Here is a 22679-nt window from a genome sequence, read left to right as displayed (position 1 = left end):
ATCCACTTCTTTAGATACGCAGGTGCCTCATCTCTCCCTTCCCCCCATTCGATGAATACTGGCTGCGGCGGCCTGATGCAGCGCCGACACCCTGTCCAGCAACTCGCGATGCTCGCGCCACCCCCCAACGTCAATGATGTTTTGTAATTTTGCCAGAAGCTTAGCAGTAGCTTGCATTCTTAACGTTAGTAATGTCTTGAGCACCTGGATCTCGTCTTCCAAGTCATCTGATCCCAAACTGTGATGGAAGGTCATTGGTGCCCTATGTGTCACGGGCTCCAGGCTACTACGGTGAGAGAAACCCGTTCTTTGGTCCGTGTAAGCGTCATTAGGATGCCAGTCCTTCAGCCGGTGATGGTTTGTGGTGGCGCACTGGCGCTTAAGACAGATGATCAACTGGTGGCTGACGGAGAGGAGAATCATAGCGATGTGAGACTGTGTCCGGCACAGGGCGCATTCTGTTAGATTTTCACATTGATAGATTATCTCCTTGCTTCGATGGAGTGTATCCCGGGTGTCATGGCTATTTATCGTCGAGCGAGGTGTTGCGTCAAGTCGGTTGTAAAGAATTTGAGTGCGCTCATACAGAGCGAGGGCTTGGCTGGGGCAGTGACATTGGTTGGAAGGGGAAGTGGAGGCGCGTTCTATTCCAGGAATTGAGAATGCAGGAAGGATATTGCTGTCGAGGTCAATGCAGGCTGGCAGTCCGGGGAAATTGGGCTTGTGCCGGTCTCCACCTTTCAGTCAGTATGGATGGATGGCAGAGAGAAGGTGACGGGGCTAAGTTCAATTACTTGCCTTGATTGATGGCTAGTAGAGACCCGTGGCTGAGAGGGCCTTCCAGGCTGGTCGATAGAGAGCCGGTTGGTAGAGCAGTGCTCAGATCCAGGGGAGCCTCTAACTGGGATATATCCTCTGCGTCTGGAGTAGAGGACAAGCCCGTATCGTAGAAATCGGGTAGGTCAAGAAATACATCCCCGTCCATCTCTTCTTCGCCCACATGTATGTGACTGGGCGCTTGTACCTCCTGGTTACGTGGTTCTGGGGACCCTTGTCTGCCGCTGGCGCTGCTGTTCGTCGGATGATGGGAGGTATCTGACACAGCGGACTCGGAACGCTTGCTGCGTTGCTTCCTGGCCGAGCGAGAGGCAGATTGATCTGGGAAGACACAGGACAGATTCTTCATCTGACACCGTTGACAGCCCGTCTTTTCCCCCGAGCACTTGAGCTGGAGGGCTTCTGTTAACCGAGGACGCTGCAGTGGCGTAGGCTGAGGGCTCACCTTTTTGGTTCGACAGGCCATGCAGGCCAAGTGAGGGGTTCTTGCATTGCGGTCTGTCTGAAATGGAGGATCGGTGACCTGGACAATGTAGGAAGCCTGGGTAGAATGGTCCTGTGATAGCGTCCCGAACATTGAGATAGTTGGAGAGATATTGTGGGAGAAGTGCAAGACGATGAAGGGCTGTGGGCGATACCCCTCAATCTATTAGTTTACCCAGGATATAATCATGTCATGACGGGAAAATGTATCCGTGCAGTTTGCTTCCATGCATAATAGCCTCGGACCCCATGTATACTCAGGGCCGATCACTACCACGAACGGCAACAGATTAGACGGAGGGAAAGGAAAGCGGGGGACGAGGATCCAAAGACTCCATCCACTCGAATACACACTCAGCACGGACAAGAGCTAGAACCATTTATGGAATGCTTTAATAACTGAAAAGAGTAATTGCTGGATGGTCAGAGTCCAATTACCTTGGGAATGGTTATCTGACTAAATTGTGTTGCATGAATCTTTGCATAAGTGCTTGTCAGAGCCTCGTCTTGCACACACGCATAGCCCGCTCCCCTGCCAATGATTCTTTAGTGCTTATTTATCTGAAGATAAAAAGTACATCCGCTGTCTTTCCCGCCCCTGTGAGCGTCATCCTCCAGCTTCCCTTTCGGGGGTTGCTAGCGAGGTGCTCACATCTTGGTAGTTGGGTCTTTCTTGTGTCAGATCCACAGCTCAGAAATTTGGGAGGCCTCTGGCTACCCAAATCGCCATCCTACCGGCCATTCGAAACCAAACATCTACTATTTGACAGATGATCCGTACTGCACAGGCCCACTGCCCGAGCTGACAAGGACCACCCGATGATAAGGGCTTGGTGATGGATGGTTAAATGCAGGATGACAATCAGATATCAGGCTGTGACCCTCCCTGATACCTCTGATCAGTGAGGACCAGTACCGGAGACGCCCCATTATTCGCCTGCCAATACCAAATGCCACTGCACCATCCCGGTCGCAATGTACGGCGTCCTTGTGAAGATATCCGCCAGCTCGGTGGTGAAGCGATCTGGATTAGCGCGCGGGGTGATCCACTGCTCCACCGGCAGATCGCTCCAACGCGTGGTCCGTGGCAACATAACATCGAGATTGTCCAAATTCGGGAAGAAGGATCATGGGCAATGCCACATCGTATTCACTGCGCCCCAGAGTGAGGACCCTGGATGGGGTATGTCTTACAACCCCGGACGGGGCCTGTAGAGACAGCAGCTACGGCGGGAGATGGTTGTGATGCATGTAGCTGGCTGGTTGGCAAGCAATAAGCGAAATGATCCGTTGCCCGAGACTAAGCCACCAAATTCTCGCCGAATACCTCGCAAAGCCCGGGACCGTGACCGTTGACAGCCAGAGAAAGGGAAATGCAGAAAAAGAAAGAGAAATATTCACCTTACATAATCCCGAGCACGGGACCGGTTCTTCTATGAGGGTTGCTTTAGAAAAGGCTCGTCAGCGATTCCTGTCTTGCAGTCTTTACCGCAAGACACCCATCTCCCAGCCCCGGACAGGCCTCGAGTATTCCACATGTATACCAGGAATTCCGTAAAAGGAATGATTGAAGGATTGCACCCCTGGACTGGAGGTCTTCCCGTGCCGTGTGAGCAATCAGCGCTGCCACAAAGCACCCATGAGCTGCCGCGAAAAACATGGCCATCCTTCAGGAATGCTCCTCGCTTACGCACCACTGCTTTTGGGATGTTGTGGAGCACATTCAGAGGTGTAGCAATACGCTCCGGGCATTGCGATAGCCGTTGCCTTCTCCAGGATTGTGGTATTGGCGACCGGAATCGTAATATGAGGGTCAATCCTGAGCGTTTGGTTTGAATGTGTATGGAACCTGACATGAGACGGCAAGCTCCAGCTTCTTTCTGGAACACTAATTTGGTAAATTCAAAGAGCCTGTCTATATGCCAATTGTATTGTTATTAGGATCCGCCCTCCAAACACTGTCGGGTACATACTTGGTCCATATTAGAGTAGTTCCTCACGTTTCGAATCTATAGAACTTATCTGACAAATATGTGTACACGGCACGTGGGTTTATCGATAGTAAATCTCTCTTACGAATAAGAATGAGACGCTGGAATTTAGTACAAAGATTTATTGAAGGAGTAAGTGGGGATGGACGCAAAATGGTTCTATCACAATTCCCGTTAAAAATACATCAAACTGGCCAGGAATGGAAAAGGAACACCCAACGAGGTCAATGAGACCAGAAATGCGCCCGAACGCTCTCGGCGCTACCAATCTGGGTCAGTCCGAGAATCATCGTCGTCAGCATTAGTAGCTGGGTGATCTAGGATCCACAACCCTGCTGATAGAGGGGCTGTAATCTGACATGAGATTTTGGCAGAGGTCGAAGGTGGGACTGCTTCCACCCAACTGAAGGGTTGACTGAGGCGTACCCAAGGTCCAAACGATGATTAAAACTGAATACCACGTGTTTCAGATCTCTTTTTGAATACCCCTGTTGATTCCAGAAAAGCGCTGGATGCTTTTCACTAAAGTTAGCCGCAACTCTCAAGATATCGTAACGGACTGACGAACCTCTGCAGATTCTAGACGACACGGCGCAGTGGACGCTTTCACCAAGGAACTAAGTATCGGCCAGAAATGCTTAGAATCCTTTCCAAAGCTTATCATCACCCACGGCGGATGGAGGAAGCCATCCTAAGGAACAGACGACCTGCCAATAGGCACCATCGTTAGCGAGTCCACTAATATTCCCATATCTAGATTTCAGGATAGTAGTTGAATCCTTCGCCTCCCGGCTGCTCGTCAGCGGATATTATTGTTTTTGCGAGGCTACCTGAGTTGAGAGATGTCCGATACGATGTCAGATCTATCGTGGGTTCAAGCCATCATCTTACGTTTACGCACTGCGTTGACTCTCAAAATATAAAAGACAGCAGCCAGCATTCATCAGAATGCACCCTCATTACCACTCCAAGTGTTTTTGGGACACTAACTGCCTTAACATATTATTCTGCCTCTACTGCAAACACACAGGCCATGGTCTCCTTGAAGCATTACGCTACGGCCCTGATCGGGCTCGCGCAGATTGCGACAGCCTCAAATATTACCGTGCTGCTATCACAGCTCTCCCCAGCAGCTGAGGTGTTTTATCCTTACGCGACAAACTGGACCGACACTACCCAGCGGTGGACAACATATGAGGAACCGACTTTTTTCGCCTCCATCAAGCCGAACACGACTCTTGATGTGCAAAGGATTGTAAGTTGAAACTCAAATCTTTCTGTTCTCTTTCCATTCTCCAGTACTGATGGTAGGAAGGTCAAATATGCCTCGACGCACAATATCCCTTTCCTCGCCATGGGTGGAGGACACGGCTACACGACAACGTTTGCTGAGCTACAATATGGCCTCGAGATTGACCTTAGCGGCTTCAATCAGGTAGCCGTGGACGCGGACGCCAATCTAATGACTATAGGAGGTGGTGTGCGGTTTCGTGATATTTTCGAGCCGCTCTACAGCGCCGGAAAGGAGATCCGTAAGTTCATCAGCGTCTCAAGGAATTCAAGACGGTCATTAACTAGAGAAAAATCAGAGACTGGATCGGGATCCTGTGTGGGAATGGTAGGAGCCACACTGGGCGCCGGTGTGGGTCGCTACCAAGGCATCCACGGCCTGATTATCGACGCGCTCGAGTCCGTGCAACTGGTAACCAGCAATGGCAGTCTCATCACCGTGTCCAAGACCAAGGAGCCCGAACTCTTCTGGGGCATGCGCGGTGCGGGCTTCAATTTCGGGATTGTTACCGAGGCGACATACACCATCTACGACCTGACCAACAATGGCTCCGTCTTGAATGCCGACTTCCTATTTCCGGCCAGTGCTAATGGCTCGTTCTTTGAAATCCTTGCTTCATTCAATGGCACTCTCCCTCAGCCGCTCTCTCTGTTCACTTTGGTTATCAATGATACTACCTACGGTGTTTGTGCTCCATTTATCAGATTACTCACATTGACTTAGACACATGACTAACTGCCTGAATCTAGCCCTCTATTATCCTCAATGCAGCCTATGCCGGCCCTAAATCCGAAGGTCTCGCTCATCTCCAACCATTCCTCGACCTTCCCTACCACAAGCGCAACATCACTCAGCTGACATGGAACGTACTCGATACCTCGGCGCTCTTCGGTATGGACGCGGACTTCTGCATCGACGGCGACATGCACAATCTCTGGGCGCTGGGAGTCGCGCGAATTGATGTACCCACTCACATTGCTTTTTTCAACACCATGGTTGACTTCTACTACGCATACCCGGAAGCAACGGGATCCAGCTACGAAATCGAATTCTTCTCCACACAAGCAGTGCGTGCCGTGAAGGATGAAGAAACAGCGTATCCTTATCGGGATATCACAGCGCATGTGTGAGTGGCTTACATCATTGCTTCCATTCGTTCAGTTGGCAGGGGTAAACTAACATGAGAGGATATTTAGGATGCTCACATTCGCTTACGATGACGCCTCCTTGTCACAGCCGGTGAATGACCTGGCCAGTCGTTGGATCTCAAGATTCAATGCGACCAGCGGATTCGATCAGCTCCAGGTGTATGTGAGCTATGCCCATGGCACGGAGGGCTTGGATGCGTGGTATGGGACTGAGAAGCTGCCACGATTGTTGGAGTTGAAGAAGAAGTGGGATCCCAAGGGGTTGTTTGTTTATAACAATGGATTGCCGGTGGTGCATTGATATGACGCGTAGTTCGGATTCTTGGGGTACGTTAGATTAAGATAGAGGGATGGAGGGAGGAAAGAAGATGTAGATAGGTTGAGGTAGGGTTAGTTAGTCGTTCTGAGATGTGTCAATATACAATGGCTACTACTTTGCTGTCAATTGGATATTTACTTCTCAGTATGCTGCTTCTATGAGTCTATACTCCCAATTCAGGATTAGTATATCAAACCAGTTTCTATGTCACTGGAGGCCACTGACAAACAATCGAGGACGGATTACAGGGGGAACTTTGCAAAAAATAGGGGCATGATCGCCTGATAGGCACCCCGAAAGGTGCATTGAAATAGCATTATGAGAAGGCGATGAGGTTAGTGTCCATTCTGGATTCATGGATGGCAAGAGCCAACTACGTATGTAGGTCTGGATGAGCAAATGGCACTCTAGAACCAGAAAGGAATGAGATCTGGCGTAGCGGTTGCGCGATATTGAGGTTTCCTAGTTGCATCCTCTGTAGTTGGAATTGCTCTATTCTGCTTGGTGCGTCCAGGACTGTGCATCGCACATTCCACACTTTCATTCAGTCTCGTGTATTATGCCGGTCGATCACCGCCGCTCGTTGGGGGGCTGTGCCCGAAGAACGAGGCCTTGGTCGTGAATGTTGTACTTTTGGCTTTCCTTCATGGACAATTGGTTCAAAAAGCTGCGTCCGCAATCGGGGTATCTGTTTCGTGATCTGCAGGGACTGGGTCCCGACCGCACTATCATCTAAGCGCAGGTAAAACAAACTAAAACGCTTGCGCGGATCTATTAATTCCTTGGCCTCTTCAACGTCAGTATAATCGAGGAACTGGGCCAAGAAAAGATGAAGATCCTTAGAGAAGAGGGATCTTCAGTCAACGTCAGCGCAATACATAGCCACTGTACGAGTATTTGTATTCCAATATTGTGTCTCAAGGAAATGTAAGCACTAAGTATGTGTTAGGTATTTGCTGTCAGATGGTCTGCGTCTGGGCCGTGGAGGGGCTGTAGATGATCGAGGGTTCCTCCAACATATCTTGATTTCTATTAGGTCTCTCAGGGCTGCATTCTGATCGGTCGGGGAACTCTCAGACAGGCAAGTCCGTGACAGGGATTCTCACGGAGTTTGGCGGACATTAATGCGTATATCCGATGTTATTGAGGGCATTTCGCTGATGTTAATCGAGTGATGGATTTACCCCTCCCTTCAAAAAATAGTGGCGGGCTTAAGTATTACTACCCCCCGCTGGTCTTCTCTCGTCCTCATCTGACATTTTACTTCTCTTCTTTGTCTCCATCTCGATATCATCACAAACTCCCCAGAAATATCATTCTACCACCTGCAATACCCGTTTCCCTCAACTTATCTTTTAGATACCTTACATTTTCACCATGGCTGTCACTCTCGTCAATAAAGCCATCGGCCCGATCGGGTTTGGTCTCATGGGTACGTCCATATCCTATCCCATCCTATCTCCTAGAACAGCCCTTCTAAGCTGACCAACAGGCCTTACCTGGCGCGCCAACCCCACACCATATGACGAGGCCGTCAAAGTCATGAAGCGAGCTCTGGACCTCGGGGCCAATTTCTGGAATGCCGGAGAATTCTACGGCCCTCCACATGCCAACTCCCTACAACTACTAGACTACTACTTCACCAAATATCCCGAAGATAGCAGCAAAGTAGTCCTCAGCGTCAAGGGCGGTCTGGGCGCCAAAGGTCCCGACGGCACCCCTGAAGGCATCCGCGCCAGCATTGATAACTGCTTGAAACTCCTCAACGGCAAAGTATTTATCAGTATCTTTGAGCCCGCGCGAGTCGACCCCAACACTCCCATTGAAACCACCATCGGCGTGATAGCCGAGTACGTTAAGGCAGGGAAGATCGGCGGCATCGGTATCAGTGAATGTAGTGAGCAGACAGTGCGTCGGGCTCATGCTGTACATCCTCTAGCTGCTGTGGAGGTTGAGTTGTCTCTGTTCTCTACAGATCCATTGGAGAATGGAGTTGCTGCTGCCTGTAAGGAATTGAATGTTCCGCTGGTAGCATACTCCCCATTGTCTAGAGGATGGTTGACAGGACAACTACGCTCGTTGGATGATCTTCCTGCTAACGACTCCCGACGCAATTACCCTCGGTTCCAGCCGGATGTATTTCATCTCAATCTGAAGTTGGTGGAGCAGTTGGAGCAGATCGCTAAGAAGAAGAATGTGACGCTAGCACAGACTGCTATTGCCTGGGTGAGGGCCCAGAATGGGCTACCTGGCAATCCGGTGGTCATTCCTATTCCCGGATGCACTACGGTCGCGAGGGTGGAGGAGAACCTGGCTGATGTAGAGTTGTCGGAGTCTGAGGTGAAGGAGATTGCTGCTATTCTGAAGGAGATTCCTGTTCATGGTGATCGGTATGGTGGAGCCCTCGCGCGATTCATGAATCTGTAGGATACATAGGAGGTTGTCTTGGTTAGGAACAGATCGCAAGAAATATAAGTTGTCAGGCTTTTCCAGATGGTCCTGAATGATGATATATATTACCGCCGAGGATCAGGTGGAGCAATGCCCTTGAAGCGATCAATCAGACAAATGCAACAACGTTGAGGGCACGTCGCAGGCGATAATTGTAGGTGAATACTCGCTTTTGCATACCAATATCAAACACGATGCATGAGAAGATATCGATGTCTCACCAAGGAGAAGCTCTTGACGGGTGTCGAAGCGCCCGGCTGTGACGCCGCACAACGTCTCGACTTCGAATCACGTACCCCTGTTGTGCAAATCCACTCAACCAGCCCATTAGAAAAGCAGTATTAATTATGCGTGGAGTTCTTTAGCTGCGACGATATTCAGCGGGGTGTTTCTTAGTTGTAATAACATGTAAATTCGGTCGGCGACCCGATCAGGACTAGTCTGCTGTCAACTCATTATGAATCATGATGATTTATACAACCACCGCAAATTGAAAAATTTCTACATCCAATAGATGTATATATCCATCATCTTTTAAGCCAACTTCCCATTCTATCTTCTCAAGCAGTATGAACGAATACCTCGACATCTTCGGTCAACAGACCTTCACTATCAATATTCAATCATGTTTCTGCTTTCCCATCCCAGACAACTCCGCATGCCCCAAAATCATCGATACACTTACCAAAGGTCTTGAGAGACTCAGTACAAGCTTTCCGTGGTTAGCAGGTCAGGTTGTCAATGAGGGCTCGGGAGATGGTGATACGGGTTCTTTCTTGACCAGGCCGCTGCAAAACGAAGCCCAGCTGATAGTGAGAGATCTACAGCGTGACCCTTCAATCGCGACAATGAACGACTTACAGCGTGCCAAATTCCCCATTAGCATGCTTGACCAAAACATTTTGGCGCCTCGCAATATTTTCCCAGACAGCCACGATGTGTCGGCCCCCGTCGTTCTTATCCAAGCAAATTTTATAACGGGAGGCCTTCTTCTCACCTTCGTCGCTCAACACAATGCTATGGATGCGACGGGCCTAACTAATATCATCCATCTGTTTTCTAAGGCATGTCGAAACGAGGACTTCACAGACCAGGAGATCCAGGACGGCAATCTCCCACGCCGAGATATAGTTCCCTTGCTCGAAGACAGCCATATGATAGGAACCGAGCTCGATCGTTACATGGTCGAACCCGCTCCATACAGACACCCATCAGACTCGCCAGAGACTCTGATGCCCAAATGCTCATGGACATCTTTCAAGATCTCTCGTCACTCACAGGAAGCATTAAAATCAATTGCTATGGCATCCCTCACACCGCCATCCTTCGTCTCCACCGACGATGCTCTCACAGCCTTCATCTGGCAATCTGTTACTTGGGCTCGTCTGCGGCGGTTGGATCCATCCTCTCACTCGACCCTCATGCGCGCTGTGGATGTAAGGGGTGTTCTCGGTATTTCTTCTCTCTACCCAGGCCCGATACAAAGCAATGTATATAACGAGTTCCCTATGAGAAGGCTCATTGAGGAGCCATTGGGTAGCATTGCGCAGCAGCTTCGGTTAGCCCTAAGCGACAAATCGCACTTGGAACACCACACACGTGCCATTGCAACCTTCCTGAGCCGTACGCCTGACAAGAGTAAATTCTCCTTTGGCGCGGGGATCGATACAACAACGGACCTCATTTTCAGTTCGTGGGCGAAACTGGGGGGCTGTTCCTTCGACTTTAACCTTGGCTTGGGATTGCCCGAAGCTGTACGAAAGCCGAGATGCAATGAGGTAGAGGGGTTGACCTTTCTATTGCCCAAGACGCGTGAAGGCGATGTCGTAGTTGCGATATGTCTGCGGTATGAAGATATAGAAGAGCTTCGGTCTGATGTTGTCTTTTGCAAGCATGCGGAGTACATTGGATAGAAATTAACGCGTGATAACAAAACGCACTGCAGCAGCGACTAAAAAACCTTTGTTGGATTATGAAGATGATAAGACTATTCAGGCTAGAGCTGGCTAGGCCTGAATGAAGAAGTGATATAACAGTAAACGGCAGTCTCAATTAGAGAGCACTATTCATCTATGTTGAATAACTTGCACTTTTGGTCGTATCTAATCTATAAACATGCAACAATTGTGTACCTCTCCCTCTCCGACCCTCATGCCCAAGAACACTGCATACACTGAAGGTCTCTATCAATTGGACTAATTCCTTTGTTCCATTCAGCTATAGAACCACAGGAATAATTTATCTCCCATGGAAAAACAAGCTGCAGCCTCCCGCACTCCTTGATTGGCGCATTCCCAACGCCCCTTTGCTAAATAAGGGAGTCAATAAATAACCGCGCATTGAGCCCCGAATAGACTCAATCCCGACCGGACCGCCCTTTAAGCGAGTCGCGCTGCTGCCAAGGACGTAGAAGCTTTGAACCACTATCATACCTCGATTTCGCTAAAAAGACACTCAATACGCACATCGTAGACATGCTGATTCATGGTTATAGTTTGGCAATTCTTGAAGCTCTTCTCAACCATGGCGTCTAGTGTCCGTGGATCTGCGGGAGTTACATGCTCTTTCTGTTGGTAAACACGCTGTCACATTCTCCATGTCCTCTGGATTGCTCGATAACTTTAACGCGTCTCTTCCAACCACACCGATGGAAACTGGTAACAAGACCCCGCCTTATTGGCATACCCGACATTTCTAAAAAGTATCGTGGGTGAGAAGAGGGGTGTTCTTCACAACAACTGTCGCTTTCCTTGGTTTATATTGAGGGAGGGAGCTACGGGCGACCACAGCACGACATCCTAATAGGAGTGCAAGAGACAGTTCAGTTTCTGCGGCAATCTAATCCGCAGGTGGGTAAAGGTTTGAGACAGCCTCGCCTGAGACAGCCCAAGTATCAGTACTTGAATCTAATGCGACATTCGAGCGACCATGACGTATCTCAAATATCTCTTGGGATTTCTCTCCCTGCTACACACGGGTATAGCTACAGCGCCTGATTATGTCGTGGTAGACCAACTAAGCAGCATCCCCGACGGATGGACGAAAGGCGCAGCTCCCTCGCCATCCACTCCGATGAAGTTCTGGCTATCGATGCATCACGACTACAAGGCGGAGTTCGAGCAGAAAGTCATTGATATCTCGACACCCGGTCACCGAGACTATGGACGGCATATGAAACGCGACGATGTGAGAGCCTTTATGCGCCCATCCGACCAGGTTTTAAAGACCATCTTCTCCTGGCTTGAGTCCGAGCATGTTCCATCAAATGCTATCGAAGATCGCGGGGACTGGGTCGCCTTCACGGTCCCGTTGGCCCAAGCACAGTCAATGATGAAGACAGATTTCTACAACTTCCACCACCTGGAGACAAACACAACCCAGATCAGGACGCTCAAGTACTCAGTCCCGGAGGAAGTCGATGCATTTCTCCAAATGATCCAGCCAACGACACGCTTCGGGCAGCCCAAGACGCAAACCAGCCTACCGAGCCTCATGCCTGTATCTATCAACATCGACGAAATAAGCGAAGACTGCTTAACAGGCGTAACGCCAGCTTGCCTCCGCCAGCTCTACGGCCTACCCAGTACCAAAGCAACTCCCGACTCGCGAAACGTTCTCGGCATTTCCGGCTACCTCGACCAATACGCACGCTACAGCGACCTCGACGAGTTCCTAGAAGTATACTCCCCAGACAGCATAGACGCCGACTTCTCCGTAGTTTCCATTAACGGAGGCCAAAACCCCCAAAACTCCCAAGAAGGAAGCACAGAAGCCAGCCTCGACATCCAATACGCCCTTGCCATGGCATTCAACGCTAATGCGACCTTCTACACTACGGCCGGACGTGCCCCGTCCGTCTCGGACACGGGTACGGTGAGTACCGACGGATCGACCAACGAGCCGTATCTCGAACAGCTCCACTATCTGGTGGGTCTTCCGGATGAGGATCTCCCTGCAGTACTTAGCACGTCTTACGGCGAGGAGGAGCAAAGCCTTCCGGAGGAATACACGGAAGCCACGTGCAATCTGTTCGCCCAGTTAGGTGCGCGCGGGGTCTCGGTGATCTTCAGTAGCGGAGACTCGGGCGTCGGAGGGGGTTGTGTATCCAACGATGGGAGCCAGAGGACCCGCTTTCAGCCTATCTTCCCGGCGTCGTGTCCGTTCGTGACATCCGTGGGTGGGACGGAGGGCGTCGAGCCGGAAAGGGCTGTGGACTTTTCGGGAGGTGGGTTCTCCGAGCGCTTTGCTCGTCCGTCGTACCAGAACGCTAGCGTGGAAGCGTATCTTGCGCGTCTGGGTGACAAATGGGATGGACTGTATAACCGAGACGGACGGGGCATTCCTGATGTGTCGGCTCAGGCTAGCAACTATGTTATTAGGGACCATGGACAATGGTTACAGACTGCGGGAACAAGGTGAGTAGACCATCACCAAACACATAATCAAACCATTAGAATCGAACGAGCTAATAATATTATAGTGCCGCCGCCCCCGTCTTCGCAGCAGTCATCTCCCGACTAAACGCCGCACGTCTCAAGCAGGGTAAACCAACCCTAGGGTTCCTAAACCCGTGGCTCTACTCGCTCGATCAGAAGGGATTCACGGATATTGTAGACGGCGGATCAGTGGGTTGTGAGGGATCAAATGGAGGGGCTCTTGTCCCGTATGCTAGCTGGAATGCCACCAAGGGTTGGGACCCGGTTACTGGGCTGGGGACGCCTCTGTATCAGAGTCTGGAGCCGATGGCGCTGTCAGCTTAGTACGCAGCGGGCTGGTCTTGTTTTATGTGCTGCTGATGTTTTGTCTATTGTTATGCCAATGGTGATTAGTTTGAGATGATTGCGACGAATAGGTTTCGTAACCAAACTAAGAAACTCGATGAATGTAGGAATTAAAGGATGATATTTGAGATTGAAAGTGGATAATTAGAATTTGCTAGAGGTAGTGGTGTTCGTCTTGAGGACAACATCCGTGATGCGTTAGGATACCCGCTACCTGTGTCCAGTGTCTTAGGCACAGCAGTAGTAATCTAGAATATACTGCATAAGCTAATCGTTCTGAAACATCTAAGCTTACCTACCGACATCCGTACAGCCTTGTACACAACAACTTACTACGGTGAGAGATCCTTCACCCGTCGTAAGATCTAAGAATTACTATACACGCAGTAAGCACTAACAAACAGCTTAGGCAGCACAAGGACTATAAATCTTCTCTCTGCACCACCCCATTGCCAACCACATTCCTATCAAACACAATTCACATCTCAACCTACAATTCCACAAAACAACCACCTACAATGTCCCCCAAAACCATCCTCGTCATCGGCGCCACCGGCAACCAAGGCCGCGGCGTCGTCCAACACTCCCTATCCGCAGGCCACTCCGTCTCCGCCTTCGTGCGCAACCCAGCCAGCAGCGCCGCAGTCCAACTCGCCGAACAAGGTGCGACTCTCATCACAGGCGACCTCGACGACCTGGAATCTCTCCGCAATGCGACACAAAACGTGGACGCCGTGTTCTTCACCGAAGTGCAAACCGGCAAACCCGAGGCTGATTTCCAGCGCATGGAGAACATCATTCTCGCTGCGAAGGAGTCATCCACTCTCTCGCATATCATTCTTGGTACGGCGCTGAAGACAGGCCAGCATGAGTCATTCCCCGGATGGGAAAGCGGTGCTCATCCGATGAAAGCGTACTGGTTGAACAAGCATGCCTTGGAGAATCGTGTTCGTGAAGTAGCGGAAGCAAAGGAGGGCGGGCGCTGGACGATTGTCCGACCGGGCCACTTCCTTCAGAACCTCCTGCCGCCTGTGCGGGACTTCATGTTCCCTGCGTTCAAGGAAGAGCGGGTCCTGCGCGTGGCATATCGGCCCGGCACGGAGCTGCCGTTGGTGGATGCTCGGGATGTGGGGATTGTGGTTGCGGCGGCGGTTAAGGAGCCTGAAAGGTTTGCGAACAAGGCTGTTGATGTGGCGGTCGAGGTGGTGACGGTGGAGCAGCTGGCAGGGAAGATTGGGAAGGTGGTGGGTGAAGAGGTGAAGGTGGAGTTTTTGGATGATGAGGTCGTGGATGGGATGATCAAGGAGGGACATCTTGGTGCTGCTTCGTCGAGATGGGCGGATGAGGTGCCCGGTGGTGATGGAGTGAGCAATTGTCGTGAGCAGTTGGGAGTGTTGGCGGAGGGACTTACTTCCGTGGATGCATTCCTGAAGGAGCATGAGAAGGAGATTTTGGCTTGATGCTGATGCTGCTGATTATGGGTTTGAACGTGGAATGAGCTGGTTTGCTTATTTGAGCATGTTATATGTAAAGGACTGTTTATGTGATTCTGCAGTGTACGGTTATCTGGAAATGATATGAATGTCTCGTGCCATATTAGATCTGACTGTAAAAGCTCCATGCAGGGATTGGCTTGGACAAAGCATAGGCCCCATGCCATTCGTAAAATCCTCGTGAAATCAGAGTCATAAGCCGACGATGATGACCTTCTGATCCTCGGGCAGAAGAAGTGTTCCAATGTCGCCTCAATTATCCTCCTGCCATCTGGTGGGCCAGAATTAGCAAGCATTTCGCATTCACGCGAGACCCCTACTCACCTATGTCCACATTTAGCACAGGTATAGAAGATAGTACTTCCCTCATCTGCACTCCGCAACTGGACCTGGGCATAGGTCACCTCCCTAGAAGGACATTTGACACATGCCATGTCAATGGACGGACCCTTCCCAATAATTTTATAAGTCACCTCTTGCGTATTCGATTTTAGTCTGTTCCTGAGCCTTGAAGGGAAATTTTCCGATGTGGATACCTGCGCATGATGTATTGCCATGTCTATTGCGTTTGGTCAGTCCTGTGGTACTTAGGGAGGGAGGCTGGGGTGGTGTACTCTTAGCGGTCTTTCCACATATCCCACATTTAAGAGTGTCATCGGATGATTCATCCAGAAGGTTACCACAATCGTCGCAGAACTGGACGACCATGTTTCCTTGACAACTAGTCGGCACGGCGTTTGAGGGGGATGGGAGGGTCTAAATAATACCTAGGAAGGTGAGGCAGGGCCTTAATGGGGAGCTTGGGGTTAAGAGTGAAAAGAACCGTCATGTATCAAGCCACTGGTTTCAGCGGTCCAGTATATACTGCGTGTGGAAGTTTACTACCCGAGTTAAGCATATAGTAAAACACGTGCTTGGGCACAAAGACAGGGGCTTATACTCTTGCCCGTTTAGGAATGATTTCCTTTGGATTCAAGCATTAATTAACCATCTTTAGCATACTAATGCCCAAGGCCATAGAAAAACGTCTTAGGCTGCCAGATTCGGCTTTCTATGCGTAGTAACTCACGATGCCAGACACTATACATTGCCCTTGGGTGAGTCACTGTCACATTCTAGGATCGCAATTAAGATGTCAAGACACACTACTACACTGAAATTCCGGTCTCTTAGGTATCGTAATAATGAGCGAGAAAGATAACGGTTCAAAACATCATCGATCAATGTAAGACGTGTTCCATAGCACGTGTTCCATAGCAAAGCACCAAAGTACGGCCAAGGTGCTCAGGCCACCAGTTGAAAGTACCATCCAGCCTGTTATCTATACGCCTAATTGGCGTCGAAAGTCTATTTCCGTGCACGGGCACATGTAATAACATCAGAATAGCCAGTCATCCAATCCTATCATATATCATTGTGTCGCGAACTGAATTTTTATCCAGGCGTGTTAAGCGATCCGAGTAGTCAGCCGCATCTGATGACTTTCATACCGGTGCCAGCGCAGCCTAACATGGAAAGTTCCAACCATGGATATGGATGTCCGTTTCCAACAATCAGCTCTGCTTGGATATACCAACTGCAACATCAGCAGTATGATTGGATATCGGCGGATTTCCTTTGGGAGATTTGTATCTTCCTCGTGCAGCCGACATGTTTGATGCTTTGTGGGATGCCTAAATGGGGCGAAGGGAGCAGGAGGGCTTGTTTTTGAACTGAATTGTCAAAGTTACTGTCTCATACACAAATGGGGCATGGAAGCTTTGCCCTTTCTCCATGGATTTGGTGCTGATGGCGTGAAGAATTCTGAGGTAAAATTCCTACAGTCTTTGTCTTTGTTGAGGACTAGATATTGACAGCAATTCATCCCTGCAAGTTCTACTAGCCTATGGCACCCTCAGCAACACCAACGCGAAGGAGGATCCTGATTTTTATCGTGCCCTGAAGGGCGTTGGCTCCGACTTTGGCATTGATGGCATCTTCCGAACATAACTTGGATGATCCGTTAACATGCTAAACAGGCATTGTGACACGGTTTGACCACAAACCTCATCCTCTGATCGAGATTTAATATTTGCAAACTTTAACAACGGATTTGTCGCAGTGGGCATGTTCTTTAGGGACCACGAAGCCGACCCACCGAAGGCCTCTAGGCCGTTCCACAACCTCAAAGCCCTGGTGGCTACAGTGCTGCCATCCACTAACGGCACGCTACTGTCATTTTCCCAAGCTCTGGATGAGGTGGGTCACGCCCAAACTTCCCAGAAGTGAGTACAGACCCCACGGGGGCGATATGCATTAGTTCAATCGAAAATGATAACTAAATGCGGGATTACAGACGTCCCATTTGCAAAATTACTACGAAGATTTCTCCAGGAGCTATATGAGGACATCCATAAGACGAGGCTCGAAGTCGGCAAGACCCGCCCTTCTGGCGCTGTCTTGCATAACACCATTCAGTCAATGGGTACGGCTGATGTTCAGGTTGGTATAGATCGCGGAGAAATATCATGGGCCTTGAAAGTGTCCGACAGTGCTGTAAGTTGCTTTCAATTCTCCCATAATGTCTGATCTTCAACCACAGGACAAAGGGACGTCACGCAATTAATAGGGTGGGTTTTGACCTGTGAATGCCTGAAGACGGTAGTGACCATGCCGCGGCCCAAAAGACCGTAGAAGGTATGTCCAAGACGCTACAGTCAATGGCCAGAGAGAAGGGCCTACGCTTGGATTTCGGGTGTATGACCTTTGCGAGTGGCTCTCAGGAACTCCTTGGCAGCTACGAAGCCTGGAATATTAGGCTCATGCGGAGGCGGCGGCCAAAGACGACGCGGAGGGCGTCTTTCAAAAGCTGCAGAAAGGCGGGTTCCTTTTATGCGAAAATATATGATGAAGCATAGTTGAAAGTATGCAGCTTGTAAGCAGAAGAGCCAGTGGCTCTTTGCAACTCAAGAGAGAAAAGAGTTCAAACGATGTAAACAAGATAAGCTCGATCCGTAGTTTTGCCCGATGATGTCACGTGATGAGCTTCGGAGAAGCTCCTGGAAGCTGCGGCTGCCAACGTCACAACCAGCACTTCCATCTCGAAACCACTGCACCACCACACCAATCCAACCAGTCTATCATTCCTAATTCCTCCCTATCTTGCTCCGCGTACACATATATCTACACAGCCGATATATTCTACTATTCTAATCCACAATGGCCAACGACCTCAAGGTCATCGTGTCCGAGCTCCACAGCGCCCTCGGCCGGCAACAATTCGAAGCCGTCAACGACCTCCTCAGTCGCGGCAAGCGCGCCCTCCTCCTGCAGAATGTCCTGATTCCCACGCCGTCAGCACCCGCCGAGCTGGTCGCCCAGGCCCGCGAGGTTCTCGAGCTCGGAGCCATCGCCTCTATCCGACAGACCGACGCACCCACCTTCACACGATACTACCAGCAGCTGCAGCCGTTCTACGACCTGGAGCGGGACAGCACGAATGCCGGCCACGTGGACATCCGAAACAGCCAGCGCAGCAAGATCACAGGCTTGTATCTGCTGCTGCTGTTGAGCATGGGCGACAGCACGAGCTTCCACACGGTTCTGGAGGGTCTGGTCGAGGAGGCGAGTCTGAAGGGCAAGAGCGTTGAGGATGATCCGTTCATCAAGTACCCGGTTGAGCTGGAGAGGAATCTGATGGAGGGGAGCTACGATAAGGTGTGGCGGGAGACCAACTCCGAGCGCGTGCCCTCGGAGGACTTTGCGCTGTTCTCGAATGTGAGTATACCATTGCCTGACTATAATATGCGCGCCGCGTTCTCTCGTCTATGGTTTGGTTAGCTAATACTGATGATGCAGGTCCTGGTCGGTACCATCCGCAGCGAAATCGCAGACTGCTCCGAAAAGGCGTACCCGTCCCTCCCCATCTCCAACGCCAAGAACCTCCTCTTCCTCGATTCGGAGGGCGCCGTGATCGAGTTCGCCCAGCAGCGCGGCTGGGTCCTCCGTGACGGCCGCATCTTTTTCCCCGTCGAGCCCGAGGCAGCTGCCCGGTCCGAGAAGGATATCCTCGTGGCCAGCGGCACGATCATCGAGAATGCGATCGGCTATGCGCGCGAGCTGGAGACGATCGTCTGATTTATCTATAATCATTTTATTCTCGGGTTTCGTTTCGGGACGGGGCGTGTTTCGTTGGTATACCTGTTGTTGATGTTCACTTCTGCATATGACCTCTCGAGCGTTTTACGAACATAACATAAACCTACTTCATCTCCCTCTTCCCAGCTCTTATGTAGACTAGGCAAGTATACTCAAACATTAACCCGCCACACACAAACCCTCCGATCATAGAAACTACTCGACACAACCACCAACTCCCCTCCTTTCCCTCCAAAATTCCACACATCACTCGCATAATTCATACTCTCATGCTCCGTAAACTCCGCCAGCACATCCATCTCACACTCCTTCAACTCCCCACTCTCCCCACCCACAACCCGCACCTTAACCACCCTCGTCCCAGCATGCATACAACTCGCCAACACCAGGAACTCCCACTCCCTACCCCCCTCCTCACCATCCAAAGTACGAGACTCAGAAGAAAGAATCTGCAACCTCCAAACCCCACCCCCGAGCCCAATCTCCCCAAGTACCTCCCCCCGCCGAGAAGCATGATATACCCGCAACGACTCATCATAACTTCCCGTTAGAAGCCACGGCGCGCCATCAGTCATGGGCACAGGGAGGGGCAGGATGGCAGTCACTCCTGCAGTGTGGTGGCGGGCGCGGTCGTCGTGGGAGAGGATGGGCGTGCTAGCCTCAGCTTCATCATCATCGTCTGAGTTGGTGTTGCTGGAAGGCGCAGGAAGATAGCGAGTATGCAACGAGCCAAAGTCACTCCCTGTAAAGATATAGCGCATCTTATCACCACCATCGGACTGAGGTGGGGGGTATGTAGCTGCTGCTACGAACCAGACTTCTATTTGCTGGGTGGCGGGGTAGGATGATTCCTCTGCTATGGAGAAGGAATTGGGAAGGGATGTTAGATTGGTGTTGAAGATGGTGGTTAGGCCGTCGGAGAAGGTTACGGCGAAGCCGTATTCTGTTTCAAGTCCAGTAGGGGAGGGGGAAGTGGTGGTGGAATGCCATCCGGCTGGTAACCAGGCTAGATAGAGTGCTGGGATGGAGGGGTCTTCGTGGACTTGGTGGGAGTGGATCTCCTTAATACAGGAACTGACGTCCTCTCCGGCATCAATGTCGGGGTTGATGCGGAAAAATACCACTGATGCTGCGCTGGTTGCAATGGCAGCGAGAGTTGGGTCAGTGGGGTGAAAGTGCAGGTCGAAGACTGCGTATGGGAGTGGGTGTTTGTGGCGGAGGGTTCTGCATTACATGTTAGTTTCACACACCTCTTATGTATTTAGATAGTATAAGGGGAGGGTACAGTTGGTTTGTGGCAGGATCTAAGTGCCATAATTGGAGACTGCCGGTTTTGGTTTGTTGGATTGGTGCAGAGTCATCTTCCTTGTGTTCTGAGAGCAGGTAGGTGCCTACGAGGAAGTGGTTCGGGGAGGAGGGGTGGAATTGGAGGCAGCTTGGGGGCTGGTCCAGAAGGATGGTGGTATCTGAGGAGGGGTGTTGATTCATGGTTGTAGTAGTTGATACTATATTAGTATTTTATCATATTAAATGTTCAAGTGGGATGAATTGCATTGCCGTTTTGGGTTTTATGCTGCTTTGGGAACACATCCCGCTATGCTTAGTCAGTATATGTACATAACTATGGGCATAACTTGATCTGGGATTGTCTGCTACATCCCAAACCGTAAATTCATGCTGTTACTCTGCCATATGCCATTGATCGCCAACTCGAAAGCCCACCGGCCAAGGATCAGTGGGATCCAACACCATTTGCTTGAACGAATTGATCCAAGCACTTCCTTTCACCGTCGGCAAGACAGCGTCATAGTCCCGCAATTTCTGCGTCCCGCGGATGTGGCACTCGAAAGTGCTTCCAATGATGCTATGATGTTGGAACCTCTCGCCTACTGCGAGCTGACCCCGAGCATGGAGTACTGCCATTCTTGCGCAGCTTCCTGTGCCACACGGGCACCGATCGAACCGCCCGGGAGAAACCACAACGGTATTGACAGCCGTCATAGTATCCCGCTGAAGCGGCTCTGTAAATTCAAGGATACTAACGCCTCTTATGCTGGGGTTCTCTGGATGGACGGGAACAAATGGGGCCTTCTGGAGAGCATCTTTGATTCGCTCTCCGTATTCAATCAACTTCGGCCCGTTTTGGTTGTTGATACTAATCCCAAGTGAAGTCGCGTCGACAATACCGTAGATCATTCCTCCCCATGCAATATCGACCGAGACAGTACCCAGTCCAGGGACATCGACCTTGTAATTCAGGGCGAAAACAAACGAAGGGACGTTATCAAACGCGACCGCCTTGCACTTGCCACCCTCGCAGTCCGCGGTGACAGGTACTAGGCCTGCCGGAGTTTCCAAGACTATCTTGGTGATCGGCTCAGTCATGGGCACCATGCCTGTCTCCAGAAGAACAGTCGTAGTGGCAATGGTGTTTCCTCCAGACATGGCAGGGTACTCCTCAGTCTCCATGATCAAAAACCCAGCGTCGGCCTTTGGGTTGCAAGGGGGCAAGACAAGATTCACACACATAGCCGGTCGTCCCCGAGGCTCTTGCATGAGAAGCTGGCGTATATGGTCTTCTTTGTCGCGAAAGTGAACGAGCTTCTCGTACATGGTGCTGCAGTCCGAGGGATTTAAAACACCCCCGACGATCACATCGCATACTTCGCCGGCACAGTGGCAGCCCACGACGTTGATGGATCTGGCGGATCTCATTTTCTCGGTGGATAATACTCAAGAGAAGTAGGTTTCGAATGAATGTCGGTTCGTAGGATTAGCCAGAGCTCGTGGGCTATTTATCGCTTTCAGCACCCGCTCGAGCATGTCCATGCTACTGATACTCTGCATACCGGTCAGACAGGAAAGATATTGCAGCACCATGTTGCCGGCAGCATAACCGATCAGCGACATCTTCTCGTAATACGTCAGGTTACTTGCCATGCGTTCCTGACGTGGATGGAACATAGTACGGCCATTCGGTGATAGAGTGCATGCGGGGAAGTGGATTACTAGTCTTTCGGGAGCCTAAGCGATATCTCACAATATGTATCGGCAACGTTCCCGACAAGCTGTTGCGATTGTGAAACCTTCATGGCCAATTCTCGCAATCAAAATAATTCACTCATCTATGGTTAGTTGTGGTTTAGATGGAAGTGGCGGGAATTTGGCCACTATGCTCAATGCTTTTCAATTGATTTATAAGGGAACAATTTCGAATCAATAGTCCAGAGATATTCTTGACATCATAATACGAGAATCATAGAAGATAATTGTAGAGTCATGAAAGGCATCTCACTATGCTTAGTGCAAGACTTTACGGAAATACGCCGATGAGTGGGGAATATTTCCCCGCCTCTTTGTGGGGGTATCTTTTGATAAGCATCTGTCTCTTCTCACATCAGTCTTTCTTACATTATAGTATCTTTCTTATCAGAATTTCTTCTCAAATTGCAATTTCTTCTCATGGAATAGCGTTTTCTCATCTGTGGTTTCATCTATCTTGTCTCTACTCAATACATCTTTTTCTATTCCGAAACCCTCTGCTGAACTTCGCTTCTTAACCTCACTCTAAGTTGTTCTATCGCATGTTTCTACTGGATTTCCCTACTGCGCCGTCATACTTGGAACATTCTCCTGAATCACCCTTTGGACGCTTTACCCAAGATGAGAAAGACTTCAGTGGCAGGCGTCGCACAAGCCAGAAAGAGATCAGCTAAGGTGTAAGAGGCATTCAAGTGTTGAACTATCT

The 22679-nt window shown here is 50.3% G+C and overlaps 11 protein-coding genes across 11 annotated transcripts; 7 read left to right on the top strand and 4 right to left on the bottom strand.

The window, feature by feature from the left end:
* Positions 1-27: 27 nt before the first annotated feature.
* BO79DRAFT_278600 (Zn(II)2Cys6 transcription factor domain-containing protein) lies at positions 28-1414 on the bottom strand (the record flags this gene model as incomplete). The annotated part of the gene is made up of 4 exons (XM_025687919.1): positions 28-307; positions 449-720; positions 795-798; positions 822-1414. The coding sequence occupies 4 exons, from the start codon at positions 1412-1414 to the stop codon at positions 28-30; spliced, it is 1149 nt and encodes a 382-aa protein (XP_025542749.1).
* Positions 1415-4344: 2930 nt separating this feature from the next.
* On the top strand, positions 4345-6051 carry BO79DRAFT_251985 (FAD-binding oxidoreductase; the record flags this gene model as incomplete). The annotated part of the gene is made up of 5 exons (XM_025685893.1): positions 4345-4566; positions 4627-4843; positions 4901-5286; positions 5352-5728; positions 5799-6051. The coding sequence occupies 5 exons, from the start codon at positions 4345-4347 to the stop codon at positions 6049-6051; spliced, it is 1455 nt and encodes a 484-aa protein (XP_025542748.1).
* A 1271-nt stretch (positions 6052-7322) lies between these two features.
* BO79DRAFT_168005 (aldo/keto reductase family protein) lies at positions 7323-8552 on the top strand. Its single transcript, XM_025679404.1, has 2 exons — positions 7323-7501; positions 7562-8552. The coding sequence occupies exons 1-2, from the start codon at positions 7447-7449 to the stop codon at positions 8494-8496; spliced, it is 990 nt and encodes a 329-aa protein (XP_025542747.1). The 5' UTR covers positions 7323-7446; the 3' UTR covers positions 8497-8552.
* Positions 8553-9041: 489 nt separating this feature from the next.
* On the top strand, positions 9042-10433 carry BO79DRAFT_278598 (trichothecene 3-O-acetyltransferase; the record flags this gene model as incomplete). Its single annotated transcript, XM_025687918.1, has 1 exon — positions 9042-10433. Exon 1 carries the CDS (start codon positions 9090-9092, stop codon positions 10431-10433), a length of 1344 nt encoding a protein of 447 aa, XP_025542746.1. The 5' UTR covers positions 9042-9089.
* A 1015-nt stretch (positions 10434-11448) lies between these two features.
* Positions 11449-13366, top strand: BO79DRAFT_278595 (S53 family peptidase; the record flags this gene model as incomplete). The annotated part of the gene is made up of 2 exons (XM_025687917.1): positions 11449-12935; positions 13001-13366. The coding sequence occupies 2 exons, from the start codon at positions 11449-11451 to the stop codon at positions 13278-13280; spliced, it is 1767 nt and encodes a 588-aa protein (XP_025542745.1). The 3' UTR covers positions 13281-13366.
* Positions 13367-13784: 418 nt separating this feature from the next.
* BO79DRAFT_207622 (NAD dependent epimerase/dehydratase) lies at positions 13785-14833 on the top strand. Its single transcript, XM_025682216.1, has one exon. It carries the CDS (start codon positions 13820-13822, stop codon positions 14759-14761), a length of 942 nt encoding a protein of 313 aa, XP_025542744.1. The 5' UTR covers positions 13785-13819; the 3' UTR covers positions 14762-14833.
* An 81-nt stretch (positions 14834-14914) lies between these two features.
* On the bottom strand, positions 14915-15645 carry BO79DRAFT_70490 (uncharacterized protein). The gene is made up of 3 exons (XM_025689632.1): positions 15409-15645; positions 15119-15353; positions 14915-15065 (listed from the first exon to the last, which is right to left on the bottom strand). Exons 1-3 carry the CDS (start codon positions 15500-15502, stop codon positions 15047-15049), a joined length of 348 nt encoding a protein of 115 aa, XP_025542743.1. The 5' UTR covers positions 15503-15645; the 3' UTR covers positions 14915-15046.
* A 675-nt stretch (positions 15646-16320) lies between these two features.
* On the top strand, positions 16321-17399 carry BO79DRAFT_243540 (uncharacterized protein; the record flags this gene model as incomplete). Its single annotated transcript, XM_025685297.1, has 4 exons — positions 16321-16384; positions 16896-17058; positions 17158-17329; positions 17376-17399. The coding sequence occupies 4 exons, from the start codon at positions 16321-16323 to the stop codon at positions 17397-17399; spliced, it is 423 nt and encodes a 140-aa protein (XP_025542742.1).
* Positions 17400-17873: 474 nt separating this feature from the next.
* On the top strand, positions 17874-18997 carry rpnL (proteasome regulatory particle lid subunit rpnL). Its single transcript, XM_025689631.1, has 2 exons — positions 17874-18550; positions 18632-18997. The coding sequence occupies exons 1-2, from the start codon at positions 17993-17995 to the stop codon at positions 18908-18910; spliced, it is 837 nt and encodes a 278-aa protein (XP_025542741.1). The 5' UTR covers positions 17874-17992; the 3' UTR covers positions 18911-18997.
* Positions 18998-19083: 86 nt separating this feature from the next.
* BO79DRAFT_285527 (uncharacterized protein) lies at positions 19084-20419 on the bottom strand (the record flags this gene model as incomplete). Its single annotated transcript, XM_025688363.1, has 2 exons — positions 19084-20155; positions 20217-20419. The coding sequence occupies 2 exons, from the start codon at positions 20417-20419 to the stop codon at positions 19084-19086; spliced, it is 1275 nt and encodes a 424-aa protein (XP_025542740.1).
* A 190-nt stretch (positions 20420-20609) lies between these two features.
* Positions 20610-21646, bottom strand: BO79DRAFT_278589 (proline racemase family protein; the record flags this gene model as incomplete). Its single annotated transcript, XM_025687916.1, has 1 exon — positions 20610-21646. One exon carries the CDS (start codon positions 21644-21646, stop codon positions 20612-20614), a length of 1035 nt encoding a protein of 344 aa, XP_025542739.1.
* Between the last annotated feature and the right edge of the window lie 1033 nt (positions 21647-22679).

Source organism: Aspergillus costaricaensis (assembly GCF_003184835.1).
Source record: "Aspergillus costaricaensis CBS 115574 unplaced genomic scaffold BO79scaffold_6, whole genome shotgun sequence".
NCBI classification, from domain to species: domain Eukaryota; kingdom Fungi; phylum Ascomycota; class Eurotiomycetes; order Eurotiales; family Aspergillaceae; genus Aspergillus; species Aspergillus costaricensis.
The sequence above is the reverse complement of the archived record's forward strand: the minus strand, read 5'-3'. Positions and strand labels throughout refer to the sequence as shown.

What these genes read in the sequence shown, in the direction of transcription:
- BO79DRAFT_70490 (XM_025689632.1), bottom strand. Translation starts at nt 15,502, where the DNA reads ATGGTCGTCCAGTTCTGCGACGATTGTGGTAACCTTCTGGATGAATCA. An exon ending in ATGTGGAAAGACCGCTAAGA is followed by an intron (nt 15,354 to 15,408) that starts GTACACCACCCC and finishes CAAACGCAATAG; the next exon opens with ACATGGCAATACATCATGCG.
- BO79DRAFT_168005 (XM_025679404.1), top strand. Translation starts at nt 7,447, where the DNA reads ATGGCTGTCACTCTCGTCAATAAAGCCATCGGCCCGATCGGGTTTGGT. An exon ending in GATCGGGTTTGGTCTCATGG is followed by an intron (nt 7,502 to 7,561) that starts GTACGTCCATAT and finishes GCTGACCAACAG; the next exon opens with GCCTTACCTGGCGCGCCAAC.
- rpnL (XM_025689631.1), top strand. Translation starts at nt 17,993, where the DNA reads ATGGCCAACGACCTCAAGGTCATCGTGTCCGAGCTCCACAGCGCCCTC. An exon ending in ACTTTGCGCTGTTCTCGAAT is followed by an intron (nt 18,551 to 18,631) that starts GTGAGTATACCA and finishes CTGATGATGCAG; the next exon opens with GTCCTGGTCGGTACCATCCG.
- BO79DRAFT_207622 (XM_025682216.1), top strand. Translation starts at nt 13,820, where the DNA reads ATGTCCCCCAAAACCATCCTCGTCATCGGCGCCACCGGCAACCAAGGC.